This window comes from Calidris pugnax, unplaced genomic scaffold (assembly GCF_001431845.1).
Source record: "Calidris pugnax isolate Ruff unplaced genomic scaffold, ASM143184v1 scaffold161, whole genome shotgun sequence".
Classification (NCBI taxonomy): domain Eukaryota; kingdom Metazoa; phylum Chordata; class Aves; order Charadriiformes; family Scolopacidae; genus Calidris; species Calidris pugnax.
The window spans coordinates 1,544,531-1,565,491 of NW_015090955.1; the positions used below are offsets into that span (position 1 = coordinate 1,544,531).

The following is a 20,961-nucleotide window of genomic DNA, read 5'->3' on the forward strand; positions in this document are numbered from 1 at the left end:
CTCCTGGCCCAGCAAGACTCATTTTGAATGCTTATTATAGGCACAGTGTCTCCGACAAAAAAAAAAAAAAAAAAAAAAAAAAAGGGAAAAAAAAAAAAAAAAAAAAAGGAAGCAGACAGAAGGGATCCGTGTGACTGAAGGAAGGAGCTCTGTCTCGCTGGAGCCAGACGCTGCGATGCCGGCTCCCCTCTCGCCAGCTAACATTGTGTCCTTCCCAATTGCCAGGTTTCTTCCCTAAAAAAAAGGGCTCAGCTGGCTCTTCTCATGCTTCTGCCAGGATGAGCGTGCTCCTGACGGGGATTCAGATGATCTCTAATCCCACCCCAGTGAAGCTGAGGAAAACATTACCCTGGACGGTGGAAGAGACTGGAGCCCTGGGATGATGTCAGGAAAACCAAACCTGTGCTACGGTTCTGCAGACTGAGAAGGTCCCTGAGTTTAGAGTGTAAATTTGTGGGCAGAGCCTGACCTGTACCTCAAGTGCCCCTCCCGGAACAGTATCAAAAAATGGTGATAAACCAGAAACTGTAAAACCTGCCTCCAACCTTCAGATGCTGCCATTGCTCTGGGAATGAATTTGCTCACGTAGCCAAAAAAGCCACCAAAATCCCCGAGAAAATTAAAGCAATAAATATGAGATGGTGAACAAGTTTCTCTTGGCTCTTCGTATTTCTGGAATTGTCTTAATCTCTGGGTGATCCTGTGTGTTAAAAGATTCAAAGGTCTGAGAAATAGCATGAAAGTATAGGAAGTGCCTGACTTAGCTATACCTTAATACGTTCCCCAGCCATCTGCAACAAACTAATCATCTTTTGCTTTTAATAACCCCTTGCAAGACCTCAAGCACGCTACAGTCAGACACATTTAAGATACAGGCCTGCATCTAAAAGGGCAGCAGAAATTTTAGGAGGCCAAGCAGTGGACAAAATCCTCCTAGAAAGCATGAAGACATTTTAAAAGGCAGAAGAGATGTGCTAGAGATGAAAGCAGCCCAGAACACAAGATGACCCTACTTCTTTGCTGTTTGAAAAGCACCCAGGGAATCTCCCATCATCGCCAATGGCAGAGGTGCAGTCAAACATCTCTCTCACTTTTCTCTTTATGTTGACTTGTAACGTGCTGCTTAATTCACTTCATTTCCTCTACACTTTTCTCTTTATGTTGACTTGTAACGTGCTGCTTAATTCACTTCATTTCCTCCCACCTCAGCCCACACCGCAGCGTAGCCGTTTCTGGAAGGACTGTCAGATGCTGATCTGGACTTAATATTGAGTTTACCATTATATTGAGCCATTTCTCACAAGCCTTACGCCCGCCACAGTGAGGGCAATACCCAGCTCCTGCAGGGCTGAACTTCAAACCAGATGGATGCAAAGTTTGTTCCCAACGTCAGTGTGAAGCACGACCTGGCTAAGGCTCTCTTGGTACCTGGCCTTCTTCTAGCTGAGGCTGACAGATATTCTTAAATAAATGGGAAATGATTCCTCTGTGGGGCAGAAATGAGTTGGAAATATTTACAGTGTATTTATGAAATCCCAACTACCCCCACACACACTTGGTTTACAACCCACTCTTGTGGGAAATGATGAGACTGAAGCTCCAGGGCCAGAAGTCACACTCTGTATGACCACTGACTGCCTACTCACCCTTCATATTTAACTTTGCTTTGGGTCTCTGTATCTTTGCTGAGTTTTGGCACAGGCAGTAATGCCAGCCTGGAGGCACTGAGTCAGGCCAGCTGAACCTGTCACAGCTGCTGCTAACCCACAGGACCTTCAGGGAGCAACGGGGACCTCACTGCTGCATGTTTGGTCTCCCCAGTACTGAGCTACCTTCTGATAATCCACGCCCGCCGAAGCCACCCAGTGCATCCTGACAGATGGAAGGCAACTCATCTGGCTGCAGCTGGGCAGTTTGTGAAGTTTGCTTTCTTCAACAGGCAACACTTGGAGCAAGATCTCCCTCCTACAAAGGGTGTCCCAGCACAAAACCATCACAAATCACTGCTCGGGTTACCCCGAGGACTCGACAGGCTGAGGGAGCTGGGGTTGTTCAGCCTGGAGAAGAGGAGGCTCCAGGGAGACCTTATAGCAGCCTTCCAGTACCTGAAGGGAGCTACAGGAAGGCTGGGGAGAACCTGTTTAGAAAGGCCTGCAGTGACAGGACGAGGGGCAATGGCTTCAAGCTGGAGGGGAACAGATTTAGACTGGAGATCAGGAGGGGGTTCTTCACTGTGAGGGTGGTGGAGCACTGGAACAGGTTGCCCAGGGAGGTGGTTGAGGCCCCTTCCCTGGAGATATTCAAGGAGAGGCTCGACGAGGCCCTGGGCAACCTGGTCTAGTTGGGGGTGTCCCTGCTGACTGCGGGGGGGTCGGACTAGATGGCCTTTGGAGGTCCCTTCTGGCCTGGGCAATTAATTCTATGATTCTATGACTCTCACCAAGGTCTAGGAAGGAGTATGACAGGAGAGGTCATGCTGGGTGGTGGTTTAATCACCTGGGACCATCCTTTGCACAACCAAGTGAGTGCTCTTGTATGAAGTGTCACAAAAACTCATCATCATGGGAGGAAGTAGGTGAAGACAAAAATTCCCAGCTGACCTCTCATTCCTCATCTCAGGGGAGGAATGAGAGGTCTCCCATTCCCCAGTCTCAGGGCTGGAATAGAGGCAGAACGGCCTCTACTCTGGGGAAACCACATGGGAAAAGCTTTAGAGATCCAGCAGCAGAGCTGGGCAGGCACAAGGCTGGAAAACAAGAAAAAAAGTGGCCATTTCCCACGCGAAGTGTGGGTAAAACTTTCCGCAGCGTCTGCTCCTTCTGCCAGGAGGGGGAGGACCAAAGTGCGTGTGTGTGTGTGCGTGGGGGGGACCGAGCCCGCGGAGGCCACACGTAATCCCCTTCTCTCTGCTGTGAGAATGGAAATGCCATGCTTCTCCTCTAGGATTTCAGCTGCCAGCCCCGAGCCCGTCTGGTGGATTCTGGCCGGGATACCCAATCCCGGGGTAACTGGATAGTGCGGCGAGCGGCGGCAAATGCTGGGAGCTCTGGGCCAGGCTGGCCCCCACCTCCTTGTCTAAACTGCAAAGAAATCTCCCTCCTGCTGCTGCTAAGTGAGGAAACCAGAGAACTGTCTGTTTGCAGCTCAGACAAATTGCCATCATTTTAAGTTCCCAATTTACTTTTTTTTTTTTCCTGTCTCCTGAACTCCCTCCTTCCCTGTAGTTGGTATTTAGCCCTGCAGAAAGCAACCAGATGCCACAGATAGCTGGATGGGAGGATGAGAGGGTTGAGGGGTGATGGGTTTTACCTGTTAAGCCATGGAAGAGCTGAATTATGCACAGAATCACAGAATCACAGAATCTTCTAGGTTGGAAGGGACCTTAAAGATCATCTTGTCCAACCGTCAACCTAACTGACAAAAATAGACACCCACACAACAAACAAGGAGCATCATCACTAAACCATCCCTCCCAGCACTTCATCAACCTGTCTTTTGAACACCTCCAGGGATGGGGCCTCAACCCCCTCCCTGGGCAGCCCATTCCAAGGGCTGAGAACCCTATTGGTGAAAACATTTTTCCTAATATCCAGCCTGAACCTCCCCTGGTGTAACTTGAGGCCATTTCCTCTCGTCCTGTCGCCTGTGACTTGAGAAAAGATGCAAAAAAAATGCACAAATAAGTTATGCAGAGTTCTTCTATTGAGACCTTACAAAGCTTTTACCCATCCTGCTACATAAAGAGGACACTTCTATGAGTTCCCATTTATGCTGTTAGGAGTATTTCTTGCTTCCTTCCACTAGGAACAGCAGAGGGCTTAGAAAGGCAGGAAGGTAGCGAGATAAGTAAATATAAAGCAGTCATAAAATAACCTGGGTTAGCCTTTCCATGCACAAAAGAAATAGAAGAATTTATATGCTGATAGCTTGGCCCTCACATGATTAAAAGCATTAGGAAAATGGGAATCTCCCCTTCTTGGGGGTGCAAAGCTCTCTTTTCTTCAGGACTGCCAGATAATGTATCCTCTCTTTCCCATACAAAGGGCTTATTGGCTCAGGACTCTATCTTCCCCCAGCCTGAGCCTGGGGGCAGGGTAATTTGGGAGAGGGATAAGCACAGAAAAAGCATTGGTCTGGTCATTTCAATGAGCCTCTGATTTAGTGAGCGGGACTAGTAAGTAGATGATGAAGCTACAGAAATGGAAATTGCATGATGGACTTGTATCTGCCTAGTGCTTGTGCAGCTTATCACGTGGATCTCATCCTTAACTTATTCTATGGGTGCTAAATTGCACTTGTGATAATCTGAATTAATCACGTGCCCTGGACCATCTAACCTGCAGTCTGCCTTTGAATTCCATATTATGTGCTCATCTCCCAAGCCCAGTGCTATTAGAAATCCCTTGTCAGAAAGATGTCTCCCTATTTCCCCCACAAATGACACTGTTTGAGGCAATATTGAGCCTCATGCCAGTCACACTTCTACATTTTCTATCTTATGACCATTCAAAGCTAGAAGTGAGATTTTTATACCATTTCAGAGAAGCTGCAAAATTTCCCTCTTTCCATTGACACTCAATGTTTGTTTTCACACTCGAGGGATCACAAGCTATTGGACCTTAAAATCTATATACCTCTCTGATGTCCCTGCTTATTGGACTCCTCTCTAAACAGTTGTAGCCTTTTCATTTCAGATGCCTACCTAATTTCTCCTTGTAGTTTCAAATTATTTTGCACTTCCTGTCTTAAATAGTGTTACCAGCCGCTCTGAAACAACTGCCGTAGTGCACTTTGTGTGTCTCTGTATTTCACAAGTGATTGAGAGCAAAAGTAAAACTTATTTGGTCCTCCTCCAGGATGGCAGGCACAGGAATACAGGTCCTTGCAAGTTAACTTTCAGCGTACAATATGTGCCTTGTTCCATTTAAAAGTCAATAAGCAGTTGGAAAACAGATTACACCACGTAAATCAAATAGAAGGTTAAAGGCTCTAATGAGGTGACAGAGAATTAGAATTCTTTGAGGATAATGGTAGAGAGGGTGGGCTGTACTCTCAGGTGGCAAACACTCTGGCATCTCCCCTGACTTCGGTGGAGCCCACCAGCTGAGAACATGTCTTCTCCCTTAGAACATGTATAGCACAAGCTCTGCTCTCTCTCAACCTGCTAACGATGGAGGCTTTGACCTCTCCACACTGCTGAGGCGTGTTTCTCTGTCACACGTGGAACTGAGAAGCCACACACACAACTGGCAGAGGTCTGATCAAACCCAGGATGGGGCCCTTTGGAAGGCAGCCAGGCTGAGGTTTGGAGCACAGGTCCCAGAGTCAGCTCATGGGTGCTCTATTCTGAGCTCAAGCAGAGATTTTAAAATCCAGGGTGTATGACATGGCCGTTGCCTGGTAAACTTAAAACACACATTCTCCATTCTTTTACACAAACAGATGCGTGTGAAATGCACCTTTCCTCCTTTAAAGCTTACCTACACCTCTTCTTCTGACCTTGGGGAGAGCATTAGCAGAATTGTTTACGTGACAATTAGTTTCTCAAAACTAAATCCCAGATCTACATCCCTGTGTTTTGAGGAAGCTCAGATCCATGGCACTTTCATAAGGGCTTTCCATGACTGGGACAAACTGGCTTCAGCTAATCTCTAAATCAGTCACCCACAAATCATTGGATATTTCCAAAGAGAGCCTGCAAACAGGAACTAAAAATGTCAAGCGTGCTGTCATTGGGCTAAAATCCTCAATCAAAGGGCCCACACCTGCACTGGAATTGTTTTGGAGGGCTGAGAAGACAAACACCAATGCTCTATGTCCTGGTGTTTGTGATTACAACGAGCTAACCTGAAAGTGGGAACTAACAGGATACAAATGCTCTGGCAGCAGAGTGCCGAGCTCAGGACAGAGATACTGCCGATAAACCAATTAACTAATTGCTTTAACTAAGCTGCCTCCAAGAATTCGTGACAATAACAATAACTGCCTTGTTAACCGTCATACACTGCGGTAGCCTGAAGCTTGCCCTGCTCTCAGAGGATCTGGACCAGCCAAATACTCTGAGCCGAAGGAAGAGGATGGAAGCGGGTCACGTACCTGTGGGGAGAGGCCATTGCTAACAGGATTCATGTGGTTGGCAGGAGCTGCAGCGTTCATGAAGCTGTCGGAGTAGCTGGAGAAGCTGTGTCGGGCCCCGTAGGCAGAGCCGGTGTCGGCGGCGGCGGCGGCAGCGAGCCCTCCCTGGTGCATGGTGGATGGAGGCAGCGGCTGGGGTCTGTGCACGGTGCTTCCCCCGTCTGCAGAGAGAGAATTCAGGGGTAAACGTGGTCCTGGGGTGTTACAGCAGGGACTGGAAAGTGTGGATTGATGGTTTGGCTGCCCTGATCTCAGCTTCTGGGTCCCACCTTCCTTTGTGCTCCATGTGAACTTAATGCATTTCACATGACAGTTTATGCAAAATACAAAATACGCAAACCTGGGATGAAATATCTGAATTTTCTCTTTATAATGAGAATTTTCTCTTTTTTTCACTTTATAATGAAGCGCTCATTCTTTCAAAACTAAACAGAAGAACTACAGTCCTGAGACACATTGACACAGCTGAGACAGAGGAGGAAACTGTGGAGTTTCTGTTGAGTTGAGGAAAAACCTAGTCTTCTCTACTCAAGGGTATTCCAAGAGCTTTAGTGGGATGTCATGAATTGGAAGTGGAAGGGACAATGGGATGAGAACATCGTCCATCACCCATCTCCAGGTGGGTCTGGAGCACAAGTCTTGTGAGGAGAGGCTGAGGGAGCTGGGGGTGTTCAGCCTGGAGAAAAAATTGTGGAGTTTCCATTGAGTTGAGGAAAAACCTCGTCTTCTCTACTCAAGGGTATTCCAAGAGCTTTAGTGGGATGTCATGAATTGGAAGTGGAAGGGACAATGGGATGAGAACATTGTCCATCACCCATCTCCAGGTGGGTCTGGAGCACAAGTCTTGTGAGGAGAGGCTGAGGGAGCTGGGGGTGTTCAGCCTGGAGAAGAGGAGGCTGAGGGGAGACCTTCTGGCTCTCTCCAACTCCCTGAAAGGAGGGTGTAGCCAGGGGGACTCAGTCTTTTCTCCCAAGGAACAGGCCATGGGACAAGAGGAAATGGCCTGATTAGGAAAAATTCTTACACTGAAAGGGTTATCAAGCCTTGGAATGGGCTGCTCAGGAAAGTGGTGGAGTCACTATCCCTGGAGGGATTTAAGAGATGGGTTGACATGGTGCTTAGAGACGTGGTTTAGTGAGGGGTTTTCTCAGAGTTAAGTTGATGGTTGGATCAGATGATCTTAAAGGCCCCTTCCAACCTGGCCAATTTCACGATTCTACAATTCTATGATGTGGAAGGGACGATGAGATGACGTAGGGCAAGAGAAGAGGAGCAGGGCAGGCGAAGGGGTGCTCACCTTGGGAGATGGTGGTTGTTGGGTAGGTGGAGTCCGGCAGCTGGTACGGGGGCAGCGTGGGCATTCCTGTGGGCGGGAAGCCCCCCGGCAGCAGATGGTTGAACGCTGCAAGTTGGTTTGCTCCTGCCTGTTTGCGCCATCTCGCTCTTCGGTTGCTGAACCACACCTGGTGGGGAGAGGAAAGAGCACGTGTGACTCTCAGCTGCTGTCCCATCTCACCTGGGCTGCTGGTGGACACACATCCTGAATGACAGCACGGGCCAAAAACAGGTTCAAGTCGCTGCCTGACACAGACTTTGTGAGTATTCATCTCTGTTCCTCTTCTTTTCCCCTCGATGACAATACTACTACTGCCCTGTAGTACCTTTCTCACAGAGATCAAATGAATAGAATAGAATAGAATAGAATCATCTGGGTTGGAAGAGACCCTTGGGATCATCGAGTCCAACCCTCTCCCCTACTCTACAAAGTCCTCCCCTACACCATGTCCCTCAGCACTGCATCTAAACGGCCCTTAAACACAGCCAGGGAGGGGGACTCCACCCCCTCCCTGGGCAGCCTGTTCCAATGCCCGACCACTCTTTCTGTGAAAAATTCTTTCCTAATGTTCAATCTAAACCTCCCCTGTTGGAGCTTGAAGCCGTTCCCTCTCGTTCTGTCACTAATTACCTGTGAGAAGAGCCCAGCACCAACCTCTCTACAGTGTCCTTTCAAGTAGGTGTAGAGAGTGATGAGGTCTCCCCTCAGCCTCCTCTTCCTCACACTAAACAGCCCCAACTCCCTCAGCCGCTCCTCATACGATTTGTTTTCCAGCCCCCTCACCAGCTCCGTTGCCCTCCTCTGCACTCGCTCCAGCACCTCCAGATCTCTCTTGGATTGAGGTGCCCAAAACTGGACACAACACTCGAGGTGTGGCCTCCCCAGTGCTGAGCACAGGGGCACAATCACCTCCCTACTTCTGCTGGTCACACGATACATGCATTTAAAATTGCTAAAAATACTCCTAAGAGTGTGGGAGGGTGCTATCAGCAGCAGGGTGAGATGGAGAGGAATAATTTAGCTTGTGTATTCCAAGAGAGTCCATAGCAAATAGATGCATTGCTACCACCTGGCCATTCTGCCTTGTTATCTGACAACTATGTGAATTATGCCGAAGGATTAAGTACCATAATAGCAACACGGCTGCACTGTTAGGAGGGATAAATAGACAGATTAGCATCATGGTTTCTATGTTAGACAAGCTAAATAGATAGAACCAGACCGGAGGGAATGCAGGGTTTTCTTAGCTTCTCTAGCAAATCACTGTTGTCTGTATGCTAAGACATGCTCTCCTTGCAAGAGGCACTGCAGCGTGCACTAGAATTGTACTGCAGCCAATTTAAATCTCTGTGCATTAAAATAAACCCAGTATTAATGCATGGGCAAAGCTGGGCTCGTGTTTCCTACAGCGCCAGTTTACCTGCAAGACTCAAAGGGAGATTTTTCTAAACGCATTTGTCTGCCCCGATGTGTTTTATCGTGAGCAATCTCCCTTCTGCATAGTGGGAAGGGCTTCTCAAGCTGTCTCTTGGGCTTGGTTTACTTCATTTAATCAGAGAGGCTCTCAGGCCCGATCCCTGTTTGGGGTTCAGAAGTATGTGGATAAGCTTTCAAGCCAGATGAGAATGCAGCTGCTGGACTTTGTGAGGCCTAAAGGGCTAGAAAACACGATTAAATTTCACAGCAACAAGAAAAAATGGAAGAAAAATCAAGAGTGTAAAGCATTCCGGGGGAAAAAAATCCTCCATCAGGCTTCCAAGCTGCTCAACGTCAGATCAGAAGCTGGGGTTACAAGGGTTTGAGGCACCGCGGTCCAAACTGTCCCCCCCATCTTGTGAACCAAAACAAAACTCTCTGCCCCAAATATAGCAGAACCTTAGTCCGATGCACTCTGCACTTCAGCCATGACCCAAATCTCAAAGTGGGTCTCCTTCTGGCCTTTAAATTGAGTCCTCTTGTAAATGGTCACTTCTTAGTTTGCCTTTTTCTTACTGGCACCTGTGGGTACGTATAATTCACTCAGCATGACGAGGAAACACGTTTTCACTGAGAGCTGCCTCCTTAATGGAGCGTTGGCTCTCAGTCCACGGTGCTTGCTGCAAAAACCAGCATGCACTGAGCTTCACACACAAATTTCTGTGAGGTTCTCTGGATCCCAGTCTATTATTGCTCTTTCTATATGTCACACACCTACTGCTGCGCCGTGGAAAGTTTGATTAAAACCTGCTAATGATAGTTGTGTGTGACCTGTTATGATAGCCAAGAAGGACCTAGCCCAGGGCAGTCTCCTTCACTTCTCGCTGCTATTTATATCCATGTACAGTGAAAACAAACCAAAAAAAAAAAGCCCCATTTTCTTTGGAAGAGCTGGTCTAAATTAAACCCTCGGAAATGTAGACAGTGCTGATGTCAGGTCCTTGGCACCAAATGTGTCTTTTTACAGACCTGTTCCTACTGCACCGCGCTACTGGCTGCAGCGGCGTAACCTCTCAGCACCTTCCAAAAGCGTGACAGAAATGGGTCAGCTCACATCCGATCTGCATTGAGCAACAACCTCCATGCAGGTCAGAATCTCCCATTTCTGGCACCAAAAGTCTCAAGCAAAATCTAGGGCAGAGTTAAGGAGAGAGAAGGGAATGAACATTAAGGTCCGTAGCACTTTACAACCCTTTTAGACAGCCCAACTCGTGGCACAGTTTCTAGGAGCACCACAAATTAATAAATAACCTTTTGTTTGCTCTGGTCATGGAAAGAGGATGGTCCTGTCCCCTTCTCGTGCATGTATGTATAATTCATGCTTTGAATTAGGGATACGCAACTTGGCTCCTCCTCTTATATCATCTGCTTCCACTTTCAACACTTAAGGACATAAAAACTGTCTGAATATTTCTGGATACGGAGATAAAGAACCTTCTCTGTTCAGAGAAAAAGGCCTAGTCCCAGGCTGGAGGAGCTTCCACTCGAAAAAAAAAGATCTCAATGCTATGGAGAGCATATAAAATTCAAATACCTGAAGAGCAAACATAACCAAACAGCTATTAATCCAGGAATTGAGAAGGAAAGAGAAATCGAACTCCAAGAAAGTAAAAGCCACTCCAGAAAGTGATTTCTGACACTTTCCCGACATCGCAAAGGGTGGGAAAGTTCCTTTTTTATAACCAAGAGCCAGATGCTGGCAAATCCACTCAGGATTAGAAGTTCAGGAGAAACATGTGGAGTGAAATGGTCTAGTAGGGGAACACGTTTCTCCATCAACATCCCACAAGCCCTCAGCTGCCCGCGGTGGTTTGTCAGTTGGCTTGGCTGACGTATGATCAAAACACAAATTTGAAAAGATTTTTGTTGTCTTTTGTTACACCAGGTGAGGTTATCGCTGTCCGTGCAACGCACACGCGTTTGCATCCCTTGCTCAGAATTAAAATTCACACGTGTATGTACAGCTCCTCCTCTCTTGCTTCTCCACATCCTGTCAGGAGTGTGTAGTTCCTATATTTTTAAGGGAGAAAAAAGGATATTCTGGACCCTTTTATGAGCAGGTAGAGTTGATCAATAATACTCGTGCATGGGCCACTCTTGGGTTGCCTTGTGTACTTGGGTCTACAATGTGCATGGACTTGTGAAGAAGGAAAAGGTAATTTGCAAGACAGTGGACTACAGCCAGATAGAAAGAGAAAGAAAATCAGTTCTTAATTATGCTACAGGCTCCTTCTCTGACTTCAGTAAAGCTATTGCTTTTCTGATTTGAAGGCAATGGAAACATTGCTGCATTCAATTATTTTTGGTCCTTATCCAACCCATGCATCACATCACCACCTCTAAACCGAGGATAAGACCCACATTTTCTTACATTTTGGTTTATTTCAACAACCAGCCATCTGAGCTAGAGGCTCTCTTTAACTGCCAGTAGGCACCATACCCAGTGCAGCGAGATCTCTGTCTCGGCTGGAGCATCATAGCAAAACAAATAAGAAATGATAATAATAGTAAATACACATGCACCAAATGAGATTCACAACTACATGCTGAAACGTAGTGCTTCCCAGCAGAGCCTGGCTGGAGAATCCAGCCACAAATACACTGAAATCTTCCACAAAGAAATTGATAGGATTTATCTTCCCGTGCAGAGGAAGGGACATTTCATGGCCCAAACAGGTTGATTCTGCCCCTTATTTATAACCCACAGGAAAAATAAAAAAAAAAAAAAGAAAGAGGATACATTCCAGCTAATGACGTTAGCAATTCTTTCCCTTCCCCCGCCTTAAAGGTGGCTCAGGCCTTTATGCTTATAAATCATTTTATTGGTAGTTAAAATATAGAGGCTAGAGCATCTAACTGTAATGCGAGGCGCACTTCAAAGGGAACCTGCTTTCATTTCACAACAGTTAAGGTTTTATCAGCCACTAAAGATTCCCCCTGCCAGAGGATCCTGTTACACCATGTTAAGCCTGGGGTGAAGGCTATGGCTGCTAAAACCAGACTGGGGGGAAGAAGAGGAGGAAGAGGAGGAAGTTTTGAAGCTGCTGGCCTGCCTATGGAGACGTTGTTCCAGAGGCTGCTGGGGCTGGATCACACCATTAGAGTTTTATGCTGGGACAAACGTAGCACTTGGGAAAAGGGCTGCGTGAAGAACCCAACAGCAGAAAAAATAGCATGTCAGAAACCTGCTTTTTCTTAGAAAGACAAGTTCTTCATGATCATTTGTATGTGTACAGCAAAGAGATCCTGCACTGTGTTTAATTTCCAAGGGTATGGAAGTATAATATAGGCCACTGGAGACAACAGTTTGTATTTCACTGAATTTCACTGAATTTTAGAGTTAGAAGGGACCATAGAGATCATCTAGTCCAACCCCCCTGCTGAAGCAGGATTGCCCAGAGCTTGTCAGAGCATGTTACTCAGGAGCATCCAGGCAGGTCTTGAAAATCTCCAAAGAAGGGGACTCCACACCCTCCCTGGGCAGCCTGTTCAGGCTGTTGTACCTGCTAAAGACATCTGGGGCTTTTGTCCCTGTGAATTATCTTCCAAAGAATGTATTCCGTAGGCAGGAGATGTGTTACAGAAACTGCTCAGCTCAGCTGAGGGGAAGCAGATAGGTACAGGAATGCCCTCATGGAAAATAACTTTAAAAAAAAAAAGATATCCAAGCAGGTTCTTCATGTTCTAGTGATGCCCAGGGTCCATGTAAAACCAGAATCACAGAATCACAGAATCGTAGTGGTTGGAAGGGACCTCAGAGATCATTGAGTCCAACCAACAAAAAAAAAAAAAAAAACAAAAAAAACAAAAAAAACAAAACCACCCAAAAAAACCCAAAAAAACCCACACAAACCACCACCCACCACCTAAACACACAACAACAACCACCAAACCAAAAACCATCACCCACCCACACAGCACCCCACCACAAACCAGTAATCTTGGGCACTAGAGCATGCCCATGTAAAACCAGAATCACAGAATCACAGAATCGTAGTGGTTGGAAGGGACCTCAGAGATCATTGAGTCCAACCAACAAAAAAAAAACCAAAAAAACCAAAAAAAAACCACCCCCAAAAAAACAAAAAAACCCACACAAACCACCACCCACCACCTAAACACACAACGACAACCACCAAACCAAAAACCATCACCCACCCACACAGCACCCCACCACAAACCAGTAATCTTGGGCACTAGAGCATGCCCTGAAGAGCCATGTCTACACGTTTCTTAAATACCTCCAGGGATGGTGACTCCACCACCTCCCTGGGCAGCCCATTCCAATGCTGGATAACCCTTTCAGTAAAGAAATGTTTCCTAATATCCAACCTGAACTTCCCCTGGCGCAACACATGCACCTTGCTCAGCAAGTGAGTGTGCTGCTGCAAAGAGCCTGAGTGTTAGATGTTCACCACAGAGCATCACTCAGTCTGTTACCTTCACCATCCTCTTCCCAGATGGGAGAGGGAGGCTGTTAGATGTTCACCACAGATTATCACTCAGTCTGTTACCTTCACCATCCTCTTCCCAGATGGGAGAGGGAGGCACGGCGGGCTGAAGAAACCTCTCCAATTCATCACTGTCTGCCTCGCAGAACCAGCTGATTGGAGAAGAGCCCATCCTCCCGGCCTCGGGGCAAAGGTTAGCACTGGTTCTTATTTAACCTGAACCTGCACCCAGCCCTGCCAACACCGGCCCGAGATGTCCCAGGCACTTGTTCTCAACCAGCAGAGAAGGGCTGCAGAGACAGCTGCCTGCCAGGATGGGGCTGGACTGAATTATCCCCGCAGCCGCCCAGATATGGGTCAGCTCCCACAATTTGTCAGACAAGGAGAGGAAAGGAAGGTCAAAAAGAGCCTCCTGTGGGAAAGAGAGCCTGTTGTGTTCCTGCTCAGCCTAATCAGGACTTGATGTTGGAGAAAGATAGATGGGATAAATGAGCTCATAAATGGAAACAGGGGCTGGAAAAGCCAAGTTGTGCCTTTGCTTTCCAGCAGAATGGAAGAGAAGCAACATGTGTTTGCTTTCACAGGCCCAAGAGGTAGTAGAAACCAGGTGGAGTAGAATTAGATGGACATTTATGACCCAAGCACACCAAAAAAAATTCCACCAAAGTCAGATGAGGTTCCTCCTCAGGTTGCAGAGAGGTGACTCTGCCAGATCAGGTCCTCTCCAGGTTCTCCTTTGAAGCAGGGCAGATCCCTGCAGTGCCTTGCCCACACTAGTCATAAATGCTGCAAATCTGGGCTTCCCAGGAGGCTTTTAGAGGGGAACTCCTGCAGCAACAGCAACAAGAACGCGGGGTAGTTATTGCTCCTTTGAGATGGTGCCAGGAGTCAGCCCTCCCAGACTGCAAAGAGCTGAGATGTTACGTTGATTGGGATCCTCTGAGTCCCTACAACAGTTTGGAGATGATTGTGCTTCCTCTGCCAGGGGCTGAGGAGTGCAAAAAACAGACATCAGAGGCCTACAAGCATCATCGAGGCCATGGAGATAATTCTTTACAGAACAAGAGAAAAAAAAGCCCATGACAGTGCCCTGATTTTAGGCACGTAGATTTTTATCCAGACGTTCAGGGATATGGCTGTATCTAGTGACACTTTGGGTCAGTGCCTAAAACGTTGAGCCTCTGTCACTTGTGGGCGATATGGTTAAGATAAATATTAAACAAGGTTAGTGGAGCAGAACAAATGACTCTTCACAAATGAGATTATCCAATGAATTTAGCCTATATTTCTCCTGGCATACCCCAGTTCCTGAAGGTGTTAGCTATTTATAACAATCTATTGAAGAATTTCAACAAACAGTTTGTGGTATGTGGATTTTTTTTGCAAAACACTTATTTTAAAAACAAAACCCCAAACCGTTGTTAGCAGTGAAATAGTTGATTGTGACATCGATTACTTTACTCTTGCAATATTCTTTCTAATCTTTGAGTGGCTGTCTAAGAATTAATCATGCCACAAACACTTCCTCACCCAAAAGGCCATCTCTACCTTTAAATGATCATCACAGTATGAACCCTTCGGAACTGCTAATGGATTTCATACTCCAGAGGAGGAAGCAAGAGGTAGGAGAAACGGGATAGATCTGTCCACTGAGACATCCTAAGCCCAGATTTGAACTCCCAGCTTCACAGCTCCAGATCCAACCCTGCTCAGTGATGCAGCTTTACCCCTTACTGGAATAAAAGTTAATAATATTTACAAATTAAAAAAAAATGATTGAATGAAATAGCTATCGAATACTGAATGATCGTTTGCAAATGTGTTTTCCAGCTCTACGTTCTACAGACTGTGCTTCTCAGTGATTATTTCAGTTGTCAGAGGAGATTCTGTTAAAATAAAATAAAATTTAAAATAAAACCTCTGTTTTACTTATCTGTTTATCTCTCTTAAACCCTCTATCTGAGGATGAATGAGACTTGTGGAAGCTGAAAGACGTTAGGATGAGTTTGCTGCTGTCAGGTAGTGTGTTTTATGAAGTGCTTTCTCTCCACTTGAACACTTGCATCCTAGAAGCCAAGTCTTAATGGTGTTAGAGTTGCATTTAAACATTTTGGAACAGGCTTTGATGTTCACACCTCGCTGAGGGGAATGAGATGTTGGGGGGTAGGTTTCCTGCTGCTGTCATTTGGCCAGAAATAGGCTGGGCTTTAACAGCAAGACCAGCAGCACATCGATTCCCACTGTCAAATATTTTTTTTGCAAAAGAAAAAGCTAGGAGCTTTTAAAAATAGCTTCGGTGCTACGGGAAGGGGCTCAAAGATTAAAACACCCTGGAGAACACTCCTGCTTGTTATAAACATTTTCTATTGTTGACCAAACAGCATCTACTTAACTGGTGTCCCAGTAAACAGAAAGCCTCCTTCGCTGGGGAGGCTGAGAGCAGGGGAGAGCCCCGTGTGCTGCTGCTGGAAGTCCTTGCTCCCACACTGGCTGGTGGCTCTGCTGGGATCAGAGGTCCAGCGCAGGGCGCAGGAGCAAAGCCTAGGAGAAACATTTTGGTCCACACCCTGGTTGGACTGAAAATTTTTTTGTGATAAAGGTTCTTCTCATAAAACCTCCGGGAGGCCCTATTTGTTTTTAATACAATGGGACAGACACTCCGCTGCTATAAATCAGTGCAACTTCACTGCCTTCCATTTAGAGCAGCCGAGTGCGCGGTGTCAGACACAAGCTCCTCATCCCGGGACCGGGCATCGCCTTCATTGCTTTGGCCTCTGGGCCCTCTTTCCTTTGTAAGAAAATCAACTCATTACCACATTGTTCGGGGGATCCCCTTTTCAGCTTGAGACCACGGGGCTGGCAGTTCTGCCCCTCGGTCCGAAGAGAACCAAGGAAAGCAAAACAGGACAAACAATCAAAAAGTCAGTTCCAGGTTTTGCCTCTCAACACAAAAATCCACCGTTCAAAAATCCACCGTTTTATCTAAAAATCACATTTTACTGAATCGACTCCTCCATCTGCAGAAGCCAGCAAGTTGAAAGCAGCACTTTCTGACCTAAATTTCTCTATTTGTTTCATAGAGCTTCCCTGCCCCACGCGTACAAAACAAGCTGCTCCTGTCAAATTATGCTGCAAGTCCTGAAGTTTATATTCATTCCTGTTGATTTCACCCAATGCTCTGCCAGAAGGACTACAGGATTAGGCTTATCATTTTCATCTTCAGTAAAGTATAATACACTTAACAAAATAGCGCTGACTCTCTCCAGCAAGATGCCCTTAGGCTTACATAGCTGGGACTATGGCCCCTGTCAGTGGGACATTTCTATTTCCAAGGGGGCTGGTAAATGTAATTCTACTACAAATACCAAAAGTGCTGATGCTTTTCTAAGTAAACTCTTAGATATGGACGTAGGACGTGCTTGCAATTTTAAGAGATCATCTGTTTTTTCCAAAGTTCAGGTGGAAAAAGACTTGCTGCAGCGGTTTGGATACCTGGAAATTTACTTCACAGGGGTTTTTTTTGTTTATATTTTATGTGACTGAGGGCTTATTTGGAGCATATTCGCTGGGGCAAGTATGCTATGGGTTACTCTTGAATTGAATTGTGTTTCTCTTTCTAGTTCAGGCTGGAGGGATGTGGAAGAGCAGCAGCAACGCCCTGAGACATCGAGCACCGATTCAAGCTGGAGGGGAACAGATTTAGACTGGAGATTAGGAGGGGGTTCTTCACTGTGAGGGTGGTGGAGCACTGGAACAGGTTGCCCAGGGAGGTGGTTGAGGCCCCTTCCCTGGAGATATTCAAGGAGAGGCTCGACGAGGCCCTGGGCAACCTGGTCTAGTTGGGGGTGTCCCTGCTGACTGCGGGGGGGGTCGGACTAGATGGCCTTTGGAGGTCCCTTCCGGCCTGGGCGATTCTATGATTCTATGATTCTATGACTAAGCAAACAAAAAGTAACGTTACAAGGCTGCAGCCCACCTTTTCCTTCTCATTAGCCACATCCTTCTGCGGCGAGATCTCCAGGAGACGTGAGGGGCAAGCATCTGGAGCCTCCTCACCATCCTGGCTACCTTGCAGAGCCGCTTCTTTAAATTGGGCCGGAACAGCACGTTACCCTCGCCCCGACCTCTCCCAGGAGCTGGATGCTGCCTGGCACCGCACGGCTGCTCTCCGGACGTGCCTGGGCACACGCAGTGCCACCACCGCCGTTCTCAGGGACCGGCTGCCGCGGTGCCAGGGGGGGGCTGTTGGTGCCGTGAAGCCTCTCTCTGGCCGCTCTGGTGCGCGAGAGCAGGGCTGGCCCCGTGCCGTGGAAAAGGAGAGTGCCAAAGCCAACCCCCTGCCAACCAGAGCCCCAACTGCCGGCGGCTCCTCTGCAACAGCTTCTCGGTGCCCCCCGGGCTGCTGCCAAAAACACAGGGCAGCTGTTGTGTCATAACCTCATCCCAGCTCTCTTCACAAGAAATGTAAACTAGTCGGACCCTCAGGAAGAAAGAAAACATTCTCAGCTGACCCTTAAGGGAGGTGGACTGTTGGTGCCGTGAGGCCTCTCTCTGGCCGCTCCGGTACGCGAGAGCAGGGCTGGCCCCGTGCCGTGGAAAAGGAGAGTGCCAAAGCCAACCCCCTGCCAACCAGAGCCCCAACTGCCGGCGGCTCCTCTGCAACAGCCTCTCGGTGCCCCCCGGGCTGCTGCCAAAAACACAGGGCAGCTGTTGTGTCATAACCTCATCCCAGCTCTCTTCACAAGAAATGTAAACTAGTCGGACCCTCAGGAAGAAAGAAAACATTCTCAGCTGACCCTTAAGGGAGGTGGGGGGGGTGGGGGGGGTGGTTTGCCTCAGAAGAGCCAGTTTGGACACATCTCAAAGAGTTTGGGAAGCAGAACACCAGGCAAACAGCGTTAGGCTCCAGCAGCTTTGCACAGTTAATGCTTGGAGCTGGGGGAGACCTGCTTACGGCCGTACCATCCCTCCCTAAAAGCCTGTTTAGACAGAGCCTGTTTAGAAAGGCCTGCAGTGACAGGACGAGGGGCAACGGCTTCAAGCTGGAGGGGAACAGATTTAGACTGGAGATGAGGAGAGGGTTCTTCACTGTGAGGGTGGTGGAGCACTGGAACAGGTTGCCCAGGGAGGTGGTTGAGGCCCCTTCCCTGGAGATATTCAAGGAGAGGCTCAACGAGGCCCTGGGCAACCTGGTCTAGTTGGGGGTGTCCCTGCTGACTGCGGGGGGGTCGGACTAGATGGCCTTTGGAGGTCCCTTCCGGCCTGGGCAACTCTATGATTCTATGATTCTATGATCTTACAGCCAAGGGCACAACAGTCCCAGTAAGAGAAGGAGGACAGGACGGCAGAGAGACATCAGCTGTTACCAGGAAAGAATCAAACTGCTGGCCAAAATGCCAGAACCACCCAAACCACCACAAAGGGACTCAAGCGGAAGGGGACAGCCGGGTTACCTCTGATTAAATTAGTAAGAGCGTGGTTTATTACAGAACTCGGATTTTTCATTAAGCTGGATTTTAGGATATTAACCGATGCGTGTGCACAATCCTGTACTGCTCATTTGTATGCGGGGCCAGAGAGCTGTTCACAAGCCGGGGGGCACGTCCCGCTCTCCTGCCGCCCCCTCCTCTCTCTTCTGGTAGGGCTGGGAACGGACACACGACGGAGAGGGTCATTGCCATTTCCTTCTGCTGAGGCCCGAGGTAACTCCTCTTGAATCACAGAATCACAGAATCTTCTAGGTTGGAAGGGACCTTAAAGATCATCCAGTTCCAACCCCCTGCCATGGGCAGGGACACCTCCCACCAGACCAGGCTGCTCAAAGCCCCCTCCAACCTCAACTGGAACAGGTTGCCCAGGGAGGTGGTTGAGGCCCCTTCCCTGGAGATATTCAAGGAGAGGCTCAACGAGGCCCTGGGCAACCTGGTCTAGTTGGGGGTGTCCCTGCTGACTGCGGGGGGGTGGGACTAGATGGCCTTTGGAGGTCCCTTCTGGCCTGGGCAATTCTATGATTCTATGATTCTAAAATAACCTTCCACTTCAAACAGCACCACCTCAAGGAACAGGATGGACCTTTGACCACTGTGACAGCTGCTGGAAGAGCAGCGGGGTCCCCGCCAGCTCCACAACAGAGAAATTTGAGAAGTTCCCCAGAAATCCGTGTCTTTTCTGGAAACTAGACTGCAGAGCAGCGTGGGTAAACGATGGGTTTTCAGCTTCTTTGCACCGAGAACAGAATTGCTTTGTGAAAAATTTCAAGCAAAAATTGAATGGAATTTCTTTTCTGGCGCTCCATTTGGCATGTCTGAGCCGCCACAGCGCGATCTGGAATATGGCTGTTTGTTTACTACAGTTCGAAACTGTGTCATAAAATACATATTATGTGAGTAGCCTAGAAATGCACCAAGATTTCAGAGACAGAATTGCTCTGAGCTTTTTTTATTAAATGAAACATCCATTTTCTCCCAGGCAGAAATCACAATGGTATCCATCATAAAAATGATCAATAAAGCACTGGGTTGCGACTCCTGCTGCCTAGTTTAATTTTGTTATTGAAATAACGGTTTCTCAGTGCATGGAATTTCCTGGGGATTAATAACAGACATCAGCATCACGACGCACCCACCCCTTCGCGCTTCTTATTTATTTCCAGAAAGCACCCACTGACCAAACCATAGGAACTGGGATTAACGTGCTTATCCCGGCTGCCTGGGGTATGACCATCTGAATCATCCCCAGGTGACGCTGAGAAGCAAAAACCCACCTTCTATTTTTTTGGGAACAATTCTGGTAGGTTTCCAGGAAAGGTTTTTGAGGTAATATTTTGGAGCCTGCCACATCTGAGTCTTTATAGCAGCAGGAAAAACGGAGCTGGGCAGCTTGGGTGGGGATCTGTGCACAGAGCTCTATTTGTGAAAAACATTTTCAGTGCAGAAATTTCTAAGCGCCTTGGGACTGCGGTGGTGACCTGAGGACAATCTGGGCAGACGTGCTGCTTTGTTTTACCTTATATTTCTTTCTGTTGGTATTATTTAAGTAAAAAACAGAAATGAGCACTGAGGTTTGTTGGTAACTAGTGTCCAGCTTTGGGCCCCTTGCCACAAAAAGGGCATTGAGGGGCTGGAGTGGGTCCAGAGAAGGACAATGGAGCTGGTGAAGGGTCTGGAGCACAAGTCTTATGAGGAGAGGCTGAGGGAGCTGGGGGGGTTCAGCCTGGAGAAAAGGAGGCTGAGGGGAGACCTTATTGCTCTCTACAACTCCCTGAAAGGAGGGTGTAGCCAGGGGGGGGGTCAGTCTCTTCTCCCAAGGAACAGGCGATGGGACAAATGGAAACGGCCTCAAGTTGCACCAGGGGAGGTTTAGGATGGATATTAGGAAAATTTTTAACTGAAAGGGTTATTAAACCTTGAAATGGGCTGCCCAGGGAAGTGGTTGAGGCACCATCCCTGGAGATATTTAAGAGATGGGCAGACATAGTGCTTAGAGACATGGTTTAGTGATGGTTTTTATCAGGGTTAGGTTGATGGTTGGACTGGATGATCTCAAAGGTCCCTTCCAGCCTGG

At 47.7% G+C, this 20,961-nt stretch overlaps 1 protein-coding gene across 1 annotated transcript in view; it reads right to left on the reverse strand.

Annotated features, from left to right (window-relative positions):
- The window catches only part of PAX7 (paired box 7), a 95,750-nt gene that overhangs the window by 59,740 nt on the left and 15,049 nt on the right, over positions 1–20,961 (reverse strand). Inside the window, exons 5-6 of the mRNA XM_014952037.1 lie at positions 7,433–7,598; positions 6,097–6,296 (exon numbers count right to left, since the gene is read on the reverse strand). Of these exons, the coding sequence (XP_014807523.1) occupies positions 6,097–6,296; positions 7,433–7,598 (366 nt within the window). The remainder of the gene's footprint in view (positions 1–6,096; positions 6,297–7,432; positions 7,599–20,961) is intronic.